Here is an 18556-nt window from a genome sequence, read left to right as displayed (position 1 = left end):
TCAGTGCAATAGAATAGGCCTATATAGGAGTATACTTATCCATAGTGTATTGTTATAACGCATTTAGTGAAAATATAAATATCTCTTGACATTGAATTATTTAAAAACATAAATTTATTAATACAAAAAATTTATATTTTATATTTAGTTAGGTCAGTGTGGATTTATATAATTAATAAATAATTAAAATTTCAATTCAAATGAACTTCACACGATAAGGAAAATTTCTTCATTAATATGCTGATCTCTATTTATTTTACTATTCTTTATTTAAAAATCTATTAAAAACATTATTGTGAAAACGTTTGTGTTCAAAATATATCAATGCAACACATGGGTGATGCTTTCCGAGAGAAGTGTCTATGGCAGGGGGCGGCAACCTTTCGGCGGTATTATGCCGAACCTAAGTTATAATGTTGATCCGGGTGCCGCCATGATTCTACTAATTTTGTTATATGTAGTATCAAAATTAGTCCGGTTATAATGGACTTCAAAAATTAATCATTTAAATTTAATTTTTACTAATTTCTATTCAATCAAAGTGTCACTGAAAATCGTCCCGCGTGCCATAGGTTGCCGACCTCTGGTCCATGTTCTATTTAGTTATTAGAGATGTGAAAAAAAATCTGGAGGACACCACGCGGCTAGTCCAATGGTAAAGCCCAAAACCCTCGACCAATGTTCAGTGGCTTTATCCACTCAGATGACTAGTGAACTATGCGTGCTGCGAGAACGAATTATTTATTTTGCCTGTTTGTTGACAATTTTTAAAATTTTATTCTAGAAATTGTTTTTTATAAAGAATTTTTAAATTATTTGATTTATTTAATTCAATTTACGGTATTATTCCTCAGTTCCAGAAAGCTTAGTCTTAGAGACAGGCTACTTTCTTCATTGGCTATTCTTTGCCTTATACAAGCAATCATGGATGTCCCCCTAGAGGAGCAAACGGTGCACTCGCTCCTCCTCGGATCAAAAAAAATTTCACAAATTATAATCGTAATTGAGGTATGCAATCTGATGCATTCGACCATGGGACGCTTTGATACAATACTGTATTGTATTATCTACTTGTGAGAAAATTCCCCCAAAAATTAAATAAAAAGTTTATTGACGTAATTATTTGTCTGCAAGCCTTGCCATCCTGGAAAATCTGCGATCGTCCATGAAAGCAATTAACCATTATTAATTAACTGTTGTGAGTTAAGGTATTGATATAAAGCAGGGCAGATGCAGACCTAAACTATGAAATTGTTCGCTCGAACAACTTACGTCATCCGAATAGAAGATACAAATTTCAGTTACATTCATCGAAAATTATTAATTGCACGAATATAATTTTAATATAAATTAAATTATTTATTAAATGTATACAACGTTTAAAATTAGCTTATTTTAATTAGAAGCGTAAAAAAAAAATCTCGCCAACACTAGTTACCAGATGGCACTTCCGTACGTGACGCCGGTGAATGGAAAATATGGAAACGAGGTTGTTTCCTGCATGGAAGTGCCGTCGAGTGGTGACGTCGAATTGGTTTTTTTTCTTTGCGGAAGAAGTAGAGTTAACGATGAATATTATAGATCCTTCCTCGTCATTTAACTATATAATCTACAGAACGTCTTGATGAGGTAAGGATTTAATGGAACCATGAATATGTTTATGTTACGTTCATTCAACTCTGACTTACATTGCATGTGGCTATGCCGATATGCTAATTCTAATACAAGGTTTATGCTTGTTTATTTACCATAAATAAGCATAATTACGTATTATGTTAACTCTTCATCCGTAATGTTTTTGTGCTGGAATTATTTTTCCGTGCATATTAATATATTAATCAAATTTATATATGAAATTTTTACCGTGTTCTAAATTTTAGTGTAATACAGTATAAAGCTGAGAAGTAAAATCTTGTTGGTATTTGTTTCACGTTTAATAGATTATTTTCCTTCCTATTATACAGGAAAAATACTTGTGTTGTTTAAAGATCACTGTCAAAACAGTATTGAAATTTATCAATTACATTAGTTATAAATTTATTATTCTTTCTTGAAGTTTACAATTAAATTATTTGGTAAATCATTCTTTTAAAACTGTACTTATTATCTAAATTTTCATCAAATATTTTCGTAATTAATCATTAAATATGATCTTAATGAGAATATTAAGTTGGGAAAAAAAAATGCTATTCTTACATTTATTTTGGAAATGATTTAGAAAATGTTTATTTATTATGATTAAATAAAACGTGACCACAATAATAATCTGGGAAAATAATACAATACTTTTTAACTTTAGATCTTATTTGTATTCCTATGAGAGAATAACCTTTGCATGTTATGTAAGACTAGTAATAATTTTAATTATAGTAAATTCTTCTGAAAATTTATATTCAAAAACAGGAAAAAATATGCTTGTAATAATTTTAATGTGCAGGTGTAAATAGTGAAATAATAGGTTACTCTATTTTAATTAATGAATTTTGATGCCCCGGAGTTAAGTGAATTTTACTAATGGCATTCTCGGATAAATGTTTACCGTTCGGCTGTAGAATTTAATCGAGAGTAATAGAACAATAACTTAATATTTTTATATTAAATTACTTTAGAGTGCAATCTGACGTAAGCGAAAAGTGCATTTCAAATATTGTATAAATAGACAGATAATAATTTTAATACTGATGATGACACACTCAAAATATAATTTGTTTAAATTTTAATGGTTAAAGTTTTCTAGAAATATTTTGTCCTAAATACTGATATTAAGCAAAAGACACTTTAACACAGTCTAATAACTTTTATTTTTCATAGATGAGCAATAAAGCTTTAAGATGTAAGAAAAATTTAGATTGGATGGCAAACCTATGGCATGCGACTTTTTTTTTACTGTATTGCAGTTTTTTATTATTATTTTTGTCCAGTTCAGTATCATCGTCCTTTTCTCAATCAGCTTTTTAAATTTATTTTAATTAAAGTATACTACTTCAGTTCTTTGAAAATACAATAATTGTTTGAAGTTTAACTTTAGCATCCACATATTATTTTAAAGATAATTATGTTTACTATGTGACACAAAGATTCGACAAGATTTGACATTCCTAGTTTAGGTATTTAAGTACATAAAATTACAAACATTTATCCATACAGAATTATTTAATTGTATTTATTAATAGATATAACAGTTTTAATGTTTATTTATTAAATAACAGTTTATTATCTTTTTCACAATTAAGGTTTATTTTTTGTATTCTATTTAATTCACATATTCATTCTACATTTAAAAAAATCTGTTCAGGACAGATTTATGTATGTTTTGATTCTTGTACCCAATAAACGTTTATTAACAGTTATATTTAATGATACTGATAAACAGCATAAGCTGTCTTAGTTGAAGAATGAGGACAAATGAGTTTGCTGTTTACAATTATTACTGATTCACAAATAATTAAAATCATTACTTTAATATTGTTACATGTTAAGTTGATATTTTAGATAGTATTATCTGTTAATAGGTTAATGAAAATTGATACAGTATTCAGTCAATCTAGTTGTTGAATAAAGTTGGAAGTAAAGAGATTTTAGACTTTCAGCTAGTCAATTTTGGAATAAAAGCATAGCTGTAACAAAGTAATAACTAATTTCACAAAAGGATTTTTTTGTTTTTTTTTTAATTTTAGTTTTCAAGCTAAAACTTCAATAATAATTTATTGAATGAGTACACAATTTAAGTTCTTGCACTATTATTATTATTACTTGTATATAAGGCATATGTTATAGTCACTTTTGAAGGTTTTAATATTCTAATATTAAAACTCAAAATATTAATTTTAGTTTATCTTAGGAGTTTTTACCAATGCACTCATTGCTGGATTAAGCCTCTAGCAAGCCCTAGACAAAATTTAAATTGGAGCTCCATTTAAATAAGTTGCTTCTAAAGTAATCTTAAATAATGTTATTAAAAATTGTTATTAATAATAGAGAATACAAACACTAATACAATAATAACTGTATAATAAAAGAGTTTCTGGTATAACAAAAAATATATAAAAATATACATAATTATAGTCATTAATCAGCCTTTAAAAAATTTAATAATCAAACATTGACAAAAAACCTTTAAAATGCAGCTTTTTATTAACTAATCGAACATTTCCGGCATTTGACTGACCTTTCTCAGGAATAAAAAAGATCGATGTTTACAAATTAAATGGCCAAAAATTAAAAAATTTAAATCTTCCATTTTTCAGATTTTCATTTCAGAAAATTGATCATTAATATTTTTGCAACCTAGTTGTTTGAGAGTATTTTTTTTATAGCAAGCATTGCTAAAGACCTTAGTCTTAACTGTCCTATTGAGTTTCTTAAATAATTTTTAACTCATTTTAAAACACAGAATGATTCTGTACTGAAGCTGGGCCCCTCCAAATTATGGGCCCTAGACATTTGTCTTATTTGTCTGTTGGTTAATCCGGCACTGAATGCACTATGAAGTTTGGCATTAAAAAAATTTTTCTCTTTAATGCCAAAAATGTGTGTTTTTGCATTTAATTCATAAATACCAACTCAAACATTTAATTTTTATTCAAAATTAAATACTTATTTAATTTTGAATAAAAGGCCATAATCATTTGGCTGAGTATCAATACATTGGGCTTTGGGATATTGATATATATATATATCTATTTGAATAAAAATGTGATTTTTAAGTTTAATTATTTAATATTTATATTTTGTTCTTAGGATAAGTTATTTCAAATTAAAAAGTATAATAATGAGGTAACTTTTTTAATTAGAAAATTTGAAGATATTAAAATGTCATCACTGAGGACTAGATCGTGGAGTGTAACATCTCCTCAGAGATCTAGAAATATTAGAATGTCAGTTCGTTCTCCTTCACTTGAAGTTCTTCCTACTAATCATTCTATCACAGATAATCTTTCTCAAAATGAAATAACTGATTCTAAAGAAAAAGTAAATGGTGGTTTAGAAATATCTTTAAGAAAACATTTAACAAATAAAAGATGGTTACTTGGTGAATCTACTATTGAAACAAATTCTGATTTTGTTTTTAGGAAGAATGTTGACCTTAAAATAAAAAATGAGAGTAATATGCTTCCCCATCTATCCACATCTGTGATATCTAAATCAAAATCATTCTGCTTTCAAAGAAATTCTTCATATATTGAACAAGAGTTGGATTCTTCTCCAGATTCACTTTTAGAATGTATTAGTCCAAATTATTATCTTAATGGTGGCAGTGACAGTAATGAAAATTCTAATTCTGCTTATAATATAATTAATTATAATCAGAACTGTGGTAATTCTTTTGTATGGGACCACAAGATGAGGACAGAGAGATCAAACAGTACAGATTCAGCAATTATGATATCTACAGAAGAAAAAAAGCCTTTGTTTATGGAACGCCAAAAATCCCACTGTGAAGGCATCACTAATTCTAATGCCAATTTAATTAATGATTCTGTTCAAAGGAAAAAATCTTTTATAAATCAGTCATTATCATGTCCTTCTCTTGTCATGCCATCAGTTATAATAAGTGATCATAGTAATAACGAGAGACCTGAATCAATGAATGATTGCAGTGATTTGCCTTGTCCTGATTTGTTGTCAGTTACAATAGACGATATTGCAAGAAATGCTCCAAGATTTAGAAGATTTTCAACTTGCAGTACTGGTTCTAATACTTCAACTCTTTCTACACTTTCTTTGGAGGATTCACAAAGTGATATAAGTGATTCTTCTTTATCAAATGGCAATTATGGTAGAAGAGTAAGTATTTTTACACTTTTTAATTAACTAATATTATATTTGAGTATATTGAATAACATTACTAATCTAAAATTATATAATTTGTTTAGATATTGATGGAACTGATTTAGATTTATTTAGTAGTACTGTATAATTAAATTTTAATTTTTCAGTTAAAATATTCAGTATTTTAGTTTGATCTAATCATAGATTATTTGATAGATGTATCATTTCACATGTTATAACTAAATATTACAGTTTGGGATTTAAAATAATGTATTTTCAATTAAATGAACATTTAATTTTATGGTATTTCTGGTAATGTTAAGAATAAAACATGAAAAACATGATTTTGACAATTTTGTATTTAGTACGTGATATTTAAAATAGAAAGACAATTATTGGCCAATATATTTCCTTAAAATATAACCCTAGATAATTTAAATTAGCACTGTTAGATGATATCTCAATGTATTAATCATCACCACTGTCCATGGAATTAGTACCCATTGGAATCTATTAATACTTAAACATGAATATGAGTAAAGAGCCAGGATGTAAATATAAATTTTATATAAATGTATAGAAATAAGTCCAGTTGAGGCAGAACCAAATTTTTCATGATAAGTTAGGTTACTAATTTAGAATATTAATTTTAATGATATAATTTATGGCAATTTGCATATTTCTAGTAACAAAATTAATTTAATAGCATAGAACATTAAATTCATTTTAGAGTTGTGACTTCAAAATTCGTTATTTTTGTTTTTTTTAATGTTAATTAAACTGTAATTTATTTCAAAAGTTTTTCTTGTGAAATAATTTAGTTATTGAGAGGAAAAATCTCTCTAGCAATTTTTGGTTTACTCCCTCCTTTGTTATTTGTGATAGTAGGAGGGAGCCAAAGATTCCTGAAAGAAATGTAATAATCCAGAGACATTACTTGGTATATTTAAAATTCTAGTTTTTGTTTAAAAAGTTTTTAATTTGATAAATCAGTATTAATACTCAATGATATAAATTTATATATATATATATATATTTTCTCTCTCTCTCTCTCTCTCTCTCTACTTCAGATTATTTAAAGGGAGAAAATTTTTAATAAAGTTGCATTGTAATCTTGATTTGTAAGGGGGTAAAATCCTAGTTCTAAATTGATCATTTGAATTCATTCCTATTTGATTACTTTTATATTTGTTTTTTTAAAGAATTGTTTTTGTTCAGACATACACTTGTATTAATCTTGAAAATAAGCAAACTACCTGACCATATTGAATATCTGTTGTATTAAAATACTAGAGTAAAACAAAAAAAATAATAATAAAATAAATGATGACAACAATTTTAATATATTTAAGATTATTTAAGTATTAAATATAGTTTAAAAATCCAAACTTCAAATTTTATTTTCTGAGAGTAGAAAGACTGATCAGTTCATTCAATATTATTACTGTTAACATAAAATAAAAACTTATTTTTTGTATTTTTGTCTGACTTGCTTGATATGCATGAGTTTATTAATATCCTTGCAAAATGGAAATTTTCAACTGATAAGTGAAGTTAAATCATGAGTACATAAACTCACATAGTGGTTTTTTCTGAAAAAATTATTTTTAGGCCACACCCAAAAATGAATTTCTGGTTTAGGAAAAATGTAACAGTAAACAAAAAGAACAGTGTTCGATATTACTAATTGTACATATTTATAGTGTATAATTTGTAGTATTAACCTCTCAATTTGTGAGATAAGCCATACTGTCTTAAAAAGAAGTCATTAAAAAATACTTATAAATATCAGCTTGATAACTGTCTAAAACAAATATTTCATATATGCATTTATTTACTTTATTTTTATATTTATTTTAAATTTATATATTTATTTTATTTTATTTTGTATACTTTTGTCAATATTGTACACATTTACTTGTATTCTCAATTTGGCAATTTTGTGTATTTAAATGGTTCTTGTTTTAGAACATAATAATTAAACTTTAAAGAACTATTTAAAAATGTTTGATCCTGAGGAAGGCTATACAGATAGTCAAAAGCGTTCGACATACAGTATTAAAAAACTGATGCTGGAATAGGTTTTTGTCTTTAAATAACTGTCTACAGTTTACTATTAGCAAGCTGAAATTTAAGTTTATTTTTATTTTTTGTTTTTCATATTTTGGAAGGATTATTGTCTATCTGTTGTTAATGAAAAATTTTTGAATGTAGAAGAAAATATTTCTTTACCTAATGGAAATATTTTTTCTGTACTTGGAAACTTTTGTAATTTGTTTTTTAATGAAAATAAATTATAAGAAAGGAGAAAATACCAAATTAGGAAAATAAAAATTCATTTTGATATTTTCCTTATTTTGTAACATCACTAAATGATGTAAATGCCTTTTTATATGTACAAAAAAAATATATTAAAAATCTTTATTGTTTAATAATATAAAATATTTTTTTAATTGGCAATCAACTATAAATCATAGAAATACATAATAGAAAGTTAATATAACTGATTAACTTTTAGTATGCAAATACTTACAATACATTTTGAATGATTAATGTATTATAAATATAATTTTAATTATTTGTTGTTTTTTATTCAATGAACACAATTTTTTTTTCAAACTCTAATTATTAATTAAAAAGATCTTAAAATTTATTCTCATCTTTTCTGCATCAGTTATTACATGGAGATGTTATATCTGATAAAGTATAGCATTGTTAACTTGTGCACTTTAATTAGAAGATTTAATTTTGACACTGTTTCAGCATCATATATATTACTAAGTGGAGATGTATGTTATGATATTTGCTTATCATATGAGTTTTTACTATAATGAAGGCTTGATTCATTCCTCTCTAAAATGAATGCTTGATCTAATTCTAGAGTTAGATAGCTGGAATTAAATCAGCTGGAAAAAAATGTGTTACTAGCTTTTTTTTTTCTACTTTTTTTTTAATTATTTTTACTATAATTCTTGATGCATAGCTAATGACAACGATAAAATTATGCAATTGATATTCGTTTAATATCTAATAATTAGGACTTTGATTTTTAAGACCTAAAAAATGGCAAAACAAGCAGGTATAAGCCCTAAAAATCTGAAAATATGACTAAAAAAGATCTAAAAATTTCAGAAAAGCATTAACTGAGCTTAATTCTGATTTCTTTTAATCTTATACAATGTTCTAATTATCAACTTTCATACATGACATTGTTAGACTTCATTATTGCACTGTATTATCATGTTATTATGTAAATTTTTAAACTTGAAACATGGATGGTTGTCTGCCAGTAGAACCTTGAATCTGCTGAATGATCTCTTCACATCACATGTCATCATGGATGCATACTTGAAGAAGCCAATGTTATTGTTTAAGAGCTTGGGTTTGTCCTCTTGAAATGAGGTTACTTCTCCATTAAGAATGGCTTCTATTTTCTTGTTTTAAAACCCTTTGTAGTTGAAAGAACTCTTTCAAGCTTTCTAGAAATGATCTGTGCTACTGGACCATTGGCTTGACATAGCTCTCAAGATTAACTGACACCCAAGCAGGGTATCAGTTAATCGTGAGGGCATCAAACAGTTGAATCCCCACAGTTTCCAACCATGTAATTGCAGCTGGCATTGTTCCAAACTGAGATCTAATATATCAAGATGTGACATTATACTATAACAGTATTTCTTTCTTGCATTTCTCTACAGAGAACTCCTGTTCAGAAGGAGTTAAATGTATCTTTAACTGTCTTAATGCCTGACATAGTAGACAGCAGTTTCATGCCAAGTTCCCAGTGTGTTAAGACAGGCAGGAGGAAGTGGAGTTGACAAGCTGTGCTTTGTAGTATCAGTGTTGTTGTATATTAAACTATTTTAGAGCCAATACCTTTGCCTTACACAATTTGCAGAATAAAATCAGTCCATCTGTGCTGAAAACACACTCCAAATTCTGGGAAGCAAGCAATGAGACGATGGAAAGCTCCATACTAGGGAACTTAGATGCTGCTTGACAGTTTTTAAGCGCCGCTAGAGTTGCTGGGACCATTTCAGAAGCACCAGAATCACTCGGTGGGGGTATAAACTTAGGACCCCTTTGTATAATGTTTAAAACCCGGTTTGGTACACGCTCATCCGTGTAATTGCAGAACAGAATTGGCTGTGGATGTGTACGTTGTTTACGTCTCCTTGTCCGAAATCAGGAGCCGTAGTCCCTTCTCCTGCAGGTACCGCTTTACCCAGAAACATTCCATGAGTGGTATTGGAAAATGTGTGAACAGCCGTATTGTAAAACACTCCAAATTCTTTTACAAATTCTCGGAGTTTGGAACTGTTTGATGGCTTCACTTTAGGCATACTTTCTTTTTTTCTTAATGCTGCCTTGTATAATGCTGAAAAGTTATCTTTAAATCTGCTCATAAAAGAATAATCATTATATACAAAAATTTGATAATATTCCATTGTTTTGGTACAAGTTACAAATCAACCCAGCTTCCATTTTCTGATAGTGATTAAGCTCTCATGTTTTTGAACAACTTTTATCAAAAAATAACTGCTTCACAGGCCATTATTTCAGAGATACAAACCTTTAAAAAATGCCAGAAGGGGTATCATGTCCAGTGATGTTATGGTGATACAGCACAGCAAAGACTGACTGTTCTTCCTTTTTTGGGAGTTTTGGGATGTGACTATGTCTTGGATAGCACGAGCAACGCATGCGCAAATCTCACATTTGCATCTGTTTGTAGAAACAGTCTCAGCATTTTGTATTTTCTTTTGACCCGGTTCTCAGTCCCCTGACTACCTACAAGTCTGATTTATTTTATGTGCGCATGATTTGTGCACCACATACTCTGTGCCAAATTGCAACTCCTGACATGTACTCCTACATACCTCTAAGGTGTGCAGCCATTGACAGTAGTGCAATTTTAGAGATGAGACACAGTCTTGTCAGTGATGCCTACTTTAACATGTTAATTTTCATCTTTGAAAGCTTAGCTTGTGCAAATCTGTTACATAACTTAGTGATACTTTTTCAAATCTTAAAATTAAAAATATAACTATAAGAAATGTACTTTCTGTAATACAAAAACTTTTGTAAATGATACTTTTCAGACATAAATTTGAATTTCGGTAAATGAGAATATTATATAATGTACTGTTTTGAATTATTTTTAAATGAGTTAACAAAAATGATTAGTTTTAAAGTATTTTAATACTTGATGGTTAGATTTTGTCCAAAAAAGTTTTTATATCAAAATATTTATCTGATAAATATTTTTAATCTTCAATAGTTTGTATTAAAATTATTACAGAATAACTGTTATTAGTACATGTGTAATACAGTGCTTTTTAACCACAACAACAACAGCTTTTCACTTTCCAGCCATATTTTACTGAGAAAAATGTATTTGGCCTTATTAATAGGTGTTCTTCAGTTCCCAAAAAACAAAAATTGGAATGTTTCGTAAAAGAAACATTCTAAATTGCTACATTTCCAAAATGGAATTCAGATTTAAAAGTTTTGATTTAAAACATTCTAAACTAAAATATATATTCCAGAAAGAACCTACAGATTTAAAATTTTAGATTTAAACATTTAATAAATAAAAATATAAATAAATGTAAATATTAAAAAGTTAAAACAAATGACAATATAGATACACAAAAGAAAAACGTATACGTATTGCATCAGATCTATCTAATTGATATCTTTACAAGGCTTTCTAAATCTTCCCTAAAATATCTGCTGCTATGTGGTATCATAAAGGAATCTTCATATACATTATAATGATGTTTTTTGGACTATACTGGTTTAGAATGATTTTTAAGTCTGAATTCTGTTTTGAAATGTTTGTTTAGAATGTTCATTTTTGTGGAACATTCTAATTTTTGTTTCTGGGAACTGAAGGCTGCCTATTAAAATTAATAAGGCCAAAATGTTTTTTTCAGTAAAATACTATTGGAAAGTGAAAAGGTGGTGTGAATGTGTTATCTTATGTTCCAGTTTTGTTTACAACTTATGTAGTGCATTTTACATTATTAATTTTAATTGGATCATTATTTTATTTATGGATTTACATTGTTATATTAATCATAGTATGATAAATAAAAATTTAATTTAGAAAATTTCATCAAACAAATGTTTATAAACTTTTTATGAAGTAAAGTTTGATTGTTTTTGTTATCAAATAACTTGGAGTTTGAATTTTTGTATGATGTTAAGATCAATTAGAATCATTTTCAGGTTAAAATATTTAATTTATAAAAGTATATTATTTCAAGAAAGCAACTTTTTATTCATCCTTAATATAGCTTAAGATAAGAATTGAAAATTTCTTCATTTATGTGATCTTAATTATATCTTTGATTTAACAATTCATTGGAATTTATTCTGAAATTAATGTTTGTTTTTTCTTATTTCTTTAAACATATTTACTCAGTTATTTTAGATAATGTAAAAAAATTACACTTTCTGTTTTATTAAAAAAAATGTTTATTAAATTACTTTAAAAGTCTTGAGCTGAGGAAGCTTGGAAGTACTAATCTCTAGAAGATCAAGAATTGAAGTTAATATTAGTTTGTATGATATACAATTAAATCTGTCTATTGCAAACACATTTATCTTGAAAACCTCCATCTCCAAATTTATTTTTCCCCTTGCATTTTCAGCCTGAATTCAATATATTGTCTGTGTTTAACTTAAACAATTTTCTTTCAAAACCTCTACGTCTCTCAAGCTCTAATTATGGACTGAAGTGTCAAATGTAAATTCAAAGCTTGGCAACTAATTTTAATTGCATAAATTTTACTTGAGAAACATCTCTTACAATACAGTACAATACAGTTGCAATTAACACAGTTTTTCTCTGATTGGCTACGAGTTTGGTTTGCATCGTATTGGTAGAAGAAAGTCAGTATCAGAAACTAGTGACAAACCATTTCTGTTATGGTATGTCAAAAATGTTTTATTTATACCTAATACAGGTATCTACAGTACTGTACTTGCCATTGTATTAATAAAATACCAATCAAACCTATTGCTGTTTACTGTATAGGAACCTCTATATTTCATAACCTGTCTCTCTTGAATTTTTTTCTTGTTTCCATGATATTTAAGGTATGAGTTCAACTGTTTATTATTTCTAAATTATTGATGCTTTGATTATATAATTAATAGCAAAGATAATATTATGTTAAAGAATAATATAAAAGGATATAGTCCAAAAGTAATCTATAATTTTGATTTAAAAAGCTAGTCTAAATTTTCGAATATACAAACAGTGTGATGATCTGATAAAGCCCTTTTCAAATATTTATTTACTTAATAAAAGTCAAATTTTTTCAAAATTTGATGTTCTTCAGTAGAAAAATTTGACTACAGTATATTATCCTGTAAAAACGTTTAAAACCATTAATCAAAGTATTCAGGGTGTCCAATGAATCTGGAAATGTCAGGAAATTTATCAGATAATGGAAGTCATGAAAATCTCAGGGAATTTTATTAAACCTGGAAAAGGGAGAAAAATTATTGTTGCAGAGTGTATAATGCATTGTATAATGGAAAAGGAAACAACAGAAACAATTTGAATGTGCACATTGTTGTATTATATGATGTGCACGATGATTTAAGATTACATCATTCATGTTGATTAAATATAAGTATAATAATTACTGATATTTGTGTCAATGTTTTAAGAAAGTACAAAATTTGAATTATTTTTATCCTGGAAATCTCAGGGAAATTGGAAATTGTTGGACACCCTGCTTTTGAATAAAACTTATGATGGCATGAAATTTGTTTTTTCTATTTTATGATTTATAAAACTTTTCCAATTACAGTACCAATTACTCATTAACTAATTTTGTCATCAGATTTAAGTCATTGTTATCAGTTTAGCAATTTTATGATTTCTAAATTATTTAAACTAATACAGTAATATGAAAGTAACTATATGTTAAGATAACCAAAATATTTATTTCTTCCAGAAATATATTTAGACTAAAATTGGTGCCAAATTTTACACATTTTTTTAAATTGAAAATTGGTGTCTAATAAAGAGAGAAATTAGGTGCATTCATAACTTATGTGTAAGCATAAGTATTTGAATAAGATGAATTTTAAAATTTTTGTTTTATGATTTATATACTACAAACTGTATAATTGTAGAAATGTTATGTTAAAATGAAGTTATTTTTCTGATGATTTCAAAAGTCTTTATGGTCAAATTTTTTTTTATCCTATGCCTCTTAAATATATTTAACTTATAAATAAACCAGTCAGTTGTATGTGTAAAATTTAATTATTGAAAATCCTCTTAGTCAATCTTAGTTTGATAGCTTTTATATCATTGCTATATGACATAAATTTTTTTGTAAATAAAAAAAACTTAAGTGTATTTGCTAGCTATAAACTTTAAATTTACAATGTTTGCCAAGTTGTAAAAAACAAATTTTCTTTATTGATATCAGAATATTTGAGGGACTTGATAATGATAAATGAATTTAATTATTATTATTTTTAATTACAATATTGTTTGTATATGTGTTATTATTATTATATGTAACTTCTTATGTTGATTATATAATAAAATAATAAATCTATGTCAAATGCCTTTGTTGAGCTTAATAATATGCATTGTAGGATCTTGTAGACAGTGATGCATCATTATACTGGATTGCCAAGATCCAAATATTTAATTTTAATTGTTCCATTTTTCTAAAAAAGAAATTATTTGTAAAAGAAACCTTAAGTACTGTACATACTTATAATTTTTAGCATTGTGTTTACATTGTTAACATATATTTAGTTAAATTTTTTATCTTAAATTTCCTGAAAATTTAACATTGAATATAATAGTATAAAATAAATGTGTATGTGTGTGTGTGAGATCCATTCCTTTAATGGCATATTTCCATAACTTACATAACACTGATTAGATATTGTAATCAGTGTTTGTTTGTATATTAGAGAGAGAGAGATGTCCTTATTTGTAAAATAAAGTTTTATTCATATTATCTAAATTTCATTTAAGCTGCATTGTATAATGTGTTACTTGTTTTTTACATGAGTAAAAAGTGTTTTCAAAAATATGAATTTATTGAAATCCATTCTTTGTGTATATAGATTATAAGTTGTTAAGTATTAACTATAATTTCAGAAATGTGTTTGGAAAATTTAATTTGTAACAGTTTCTGTTTACTAGAAAACTATTTAATATTTTTAAATGTATTAATTTTTAATTATATTCAAAGTTTTGTTTGTTATAAAAACAGTAGGAAATTGTGTTAAAATCATAAATTTGAAATGTAGATTAAGAATTTCATTAAAAATATAATTTCTAAAAATAAATTTTATCTAAAGATAATTTATTTTTAGAAATTATATTTTTAGAAATTTCACCAATCCCATTGTTTTATATTTTTATTGATCAAGAATTTCATTTTTAAAACATTTCTTTTTAAATAAACATTAAATTATACTTTAAAATTAATAATATCATTTGTCTAAATTATGAGTGTGTATTTAATATATTACATTTGTCTGTACTTAAATAATTCATTTACCTATAGAACAAGTGGTAACATAATTTATACCCTGTTTGCTTTAAAATTTTGTAGTAGTTTTACTGTTCACATCTGTCTGATCAGTAAAATTTATAGGAAAAGAGATAATGATATAAAATGGGTCAGACATTCACTATATAAATGACATCATTTTTATAATTGCCAGAAGCAGAATAAAAAAGTTTCTTAAAATTTATTATGGCTTTTTACATTACATTAAGTTTTAAAGTTTTGTATGATTTATAATTTAATCTGATAAGTCAGTTTTTATGTTCTAAACTGAAAAATATTTAATCCAACAAATGCTCAGATAATTTTTCCTCAAATAATTAATTCTGTCCTTTTTGATATTGTCATAATCAGTCAAATCATTAATCAAATTCAATATTTTTCTAGAAGAGTACAAAGTATGATTGATAGTGATTTAATTGGAATATCTGTAGAATGTTCTTTAAATAAATGTTAATTTTTATTCTGAGTAACTAATTTTGGTTTAAGGTTAAGGAAAAAATAAACTGACTAAATAAGTGTAAAGAAGACAATAGTTTGACTCAATATGAAGTATTATATAAAATATAAATTATTTTCTTGGCATTGATTTTATTGTATTAAAAGTAGAGAATTGATAAGATCTTAATAATCAAAATTGAACCTAATTTATTCAAATAAAAAAAATTTTGGAGATTTTCCTTTTTCAGAAGAGAGAAATCTGAGAGAGATTTTGCAATACTTAATATTTTATATCATAATTATCATCAGATATCTTAAATTTATTTAAACCAAAATTATAATTAAACCCTCTTTTTATCATCAAAATAAATTATATACTATTTTTAAATAGTACTTTCTAAAAAATTGTTTTAGAAATTTTTTTAGATTAAGTTTTTCTTTATTTAAAATTGAAAGAAATGTATAAAATTTATGAATAATTTAACACTATTGTTAATTTTTAAATATAAATTTCATTATTTATATATACTGTATTAAAAAATTTAAGTATTTAAAAAGTATTGAATTTATTTTTTAAAATATTTATGAACTGTTAAAATCCTTTATCTAAAAGTGCTTTTCAGAAATTACATAAATTTATTGCTTTATCTCAGTTTTATTAATGTATTTATAACTGTGCAGTTCCATAAAAAATGTTGAAATAGTGGTTCAACTTAGATGACAATCATTGCTCTTTACTTTCAGATAAAATACCCTAACAGATTAAATGTAAATGTTAAAGACATTTACATTTAATAGCTTTAAAAATAATTCTGAGAATAACCTAACAAAACTATTTTTTGATGATGATCAAAAACTTAAGATGAAAAGTCTACAAGATACTGACATACCTTTATGAGCTAGTTCTTCAGGGTCATTTTTAAGTGGACTTCCTGGATAAATCATCAGAAGCAACTTATCTGGGTGGTACACTTAGAGGCCTGTCTACTATTAGATTTTTTTCCAACTTTTTAAGAGTCTTAAGATTATATCGAGATTTAAGAATTGAGGACTTTGGTGTACAATTTTAACTTAATTTAGTAGAAGGAAGTGATTCAGAAATTGTTCTATTACTTTTAAAGTATTTTGNTATTTGAATAAGATGAATTTTAAAATTTTTGTTTTATGATTTATATACTACAAACTGTATAATTGTAGAAATGTTATGTTAAAATGAAGTTATTTTTCTGATGATTTCAAAAGTCTTTATGGTCAAATTTTTTTTTATCCTATGCCTCTTAAATATATTTAACTTATAAATAAACCAGTCAGTTGTATGTGTAAAATTTAATTATTGAAAATCCTCTTAGTCAATCTTAGTTTGATAGCTTTTATATCATTGCTATATGACATAAATTTTTTTGTAAATAAAAAAAACTTAAGTGTATTTGCTAGCTATAAACTTTAAATTTACAATGTTTGCCAAGTTGTAAAAAACAAATTTTCTTTATTGATATCAGAATATTTGAGGGACTTGATAATGATAAATGAATTTAATTATTATTATTTTTAATTACAATATTGTTTGTATATGTGTTATTATTATTATATGTAACTTCTTATGTTGATTATATAATAAAATAATAAATCTATGTCAAATGCCTTTGTTGAGCTTAATAATATGCATTGTAGGATCTTGTAGACAGTGATGCATCATTATACTGGATTGCCAAGATCCAAATATTTAATTTTAATTGTTCCATTTTTCTAAAAAAGAAATTATTTGTAAAAGAAACCTTAAGTACTGTACATACTTATAATTTTTAGCATTGTGTTTACATTGTTAACATATATTTAGTTAAATTTTTTATCTTAAATTTCCTGAAAATTTAACATTGAATATAATAGTATAAAATAAATGTGTATGTGTGTGTGTGAGATCCATTCCTTTAATGGCATATTTCCATAACTTACATAACACTGATTAGATATTGTAATCAGTGTTTGTTTGTATATTAGAGAGAGAGAGATGTCCTTATTTGTAAAATAAAGTTTTATTCATATTATCTAAATTTCATTTAAGCTGCATTGTATAATGTGTTACTTGTTTTTTACATGAGTAAAAAGTGTTTTCAAAAATATGAATTTATTGAAATCCATTCTTTGTGTATATAGATTATAAGTTGTTAAGTATTAACTATAATTTCAGAAATGTGTTTGGAAAATTTAATTTGTAACAGTTTCTGTTTACTAGAAAACTATTTAATATTTTTAAATGTATTAATTTTTAATTATATTCAAAGTTTTGTTTGTTATAAAAACAGTAGGAAATTGTGTTAAAATCATAAATTTGAAATGTAGATTAAGAATTTCATTAAAAATATAATTTCTAAAAATAAATTTTATCTAAAGATAATTTATTTTTAGAAATTATATTTTTAGAAATTTCACCAATCCCATTGTTTTATATTTTTATTGATCAAGAATTTCATTTTTAAAACATTTCTTTTTAAATAAACATTAAATTATACTTTAAAATTAATAATATCATTTGTCTAAATTATGAGTGTGTATTTAATATATTACATTTGTCTGTACTTAAATAATTCATTTACCTATAGAACAAGTGGTAACATAATTTATACCCTGTTTGCTTTAAAATTTTGTAGTAGTTTTACTGTTCACATCTGTCTGATCAGTAAAATTTATAGGAAAAGAGATAATGATATAAAATGGGTCAGACATTCACTATATAAATGACATCATTTTTATAATTGCCAGAAGCAGAATAAAAAAGTTTC

General features: G+C 25.7%; 1 protein-coding gene across 1 annotated transcript in view; it reads left to right on the top strand.

Annotated features, from left to right (window-relative positions):
* Positions 1–213: 213 nt before the first annotated feature.
* LOC111623336 (inositol-trisphosphate 3-kinase B-like) overlaps positions 214–18556 on the top strand; it is a 104322-nt gene continuing 85979 nt past the window's right edge. Inside the window, exons 1-2 of the mRNA XM_023365872.1 lie at positions 214–1629; positions 4794–5787. Of these exons, the coding sequence (XP_023221640.1) occupies positions 1625–1629; positions 4794–5787 (999 nt within the window). The 5' untranslated portion in view covers positions 214–1624. The remainder of the gene's footprint in view (positions 1630–4793; positions 5788–18556) is intronic.

This window comes from Centruroides sculpturatus, unplaced genomic scaffold (assembly GCF_000671375.1).
Source record: "Centruroides sculpturatus isolate CEXI.00-Female unplaced genomic scaffold, Cexi_2.0 scaffold339, whole genome shotgun sequence".
NCBI classification, from domain to species: Eukaryota; Metazoa; Arthropoda; class Arachnida; order Scorpiones; family Buthidae; genus Centruroides; species Centruroides sculpturatus.
This window is presented reverse-complemented; position numbering and strand designations above follow the sequence as displayed.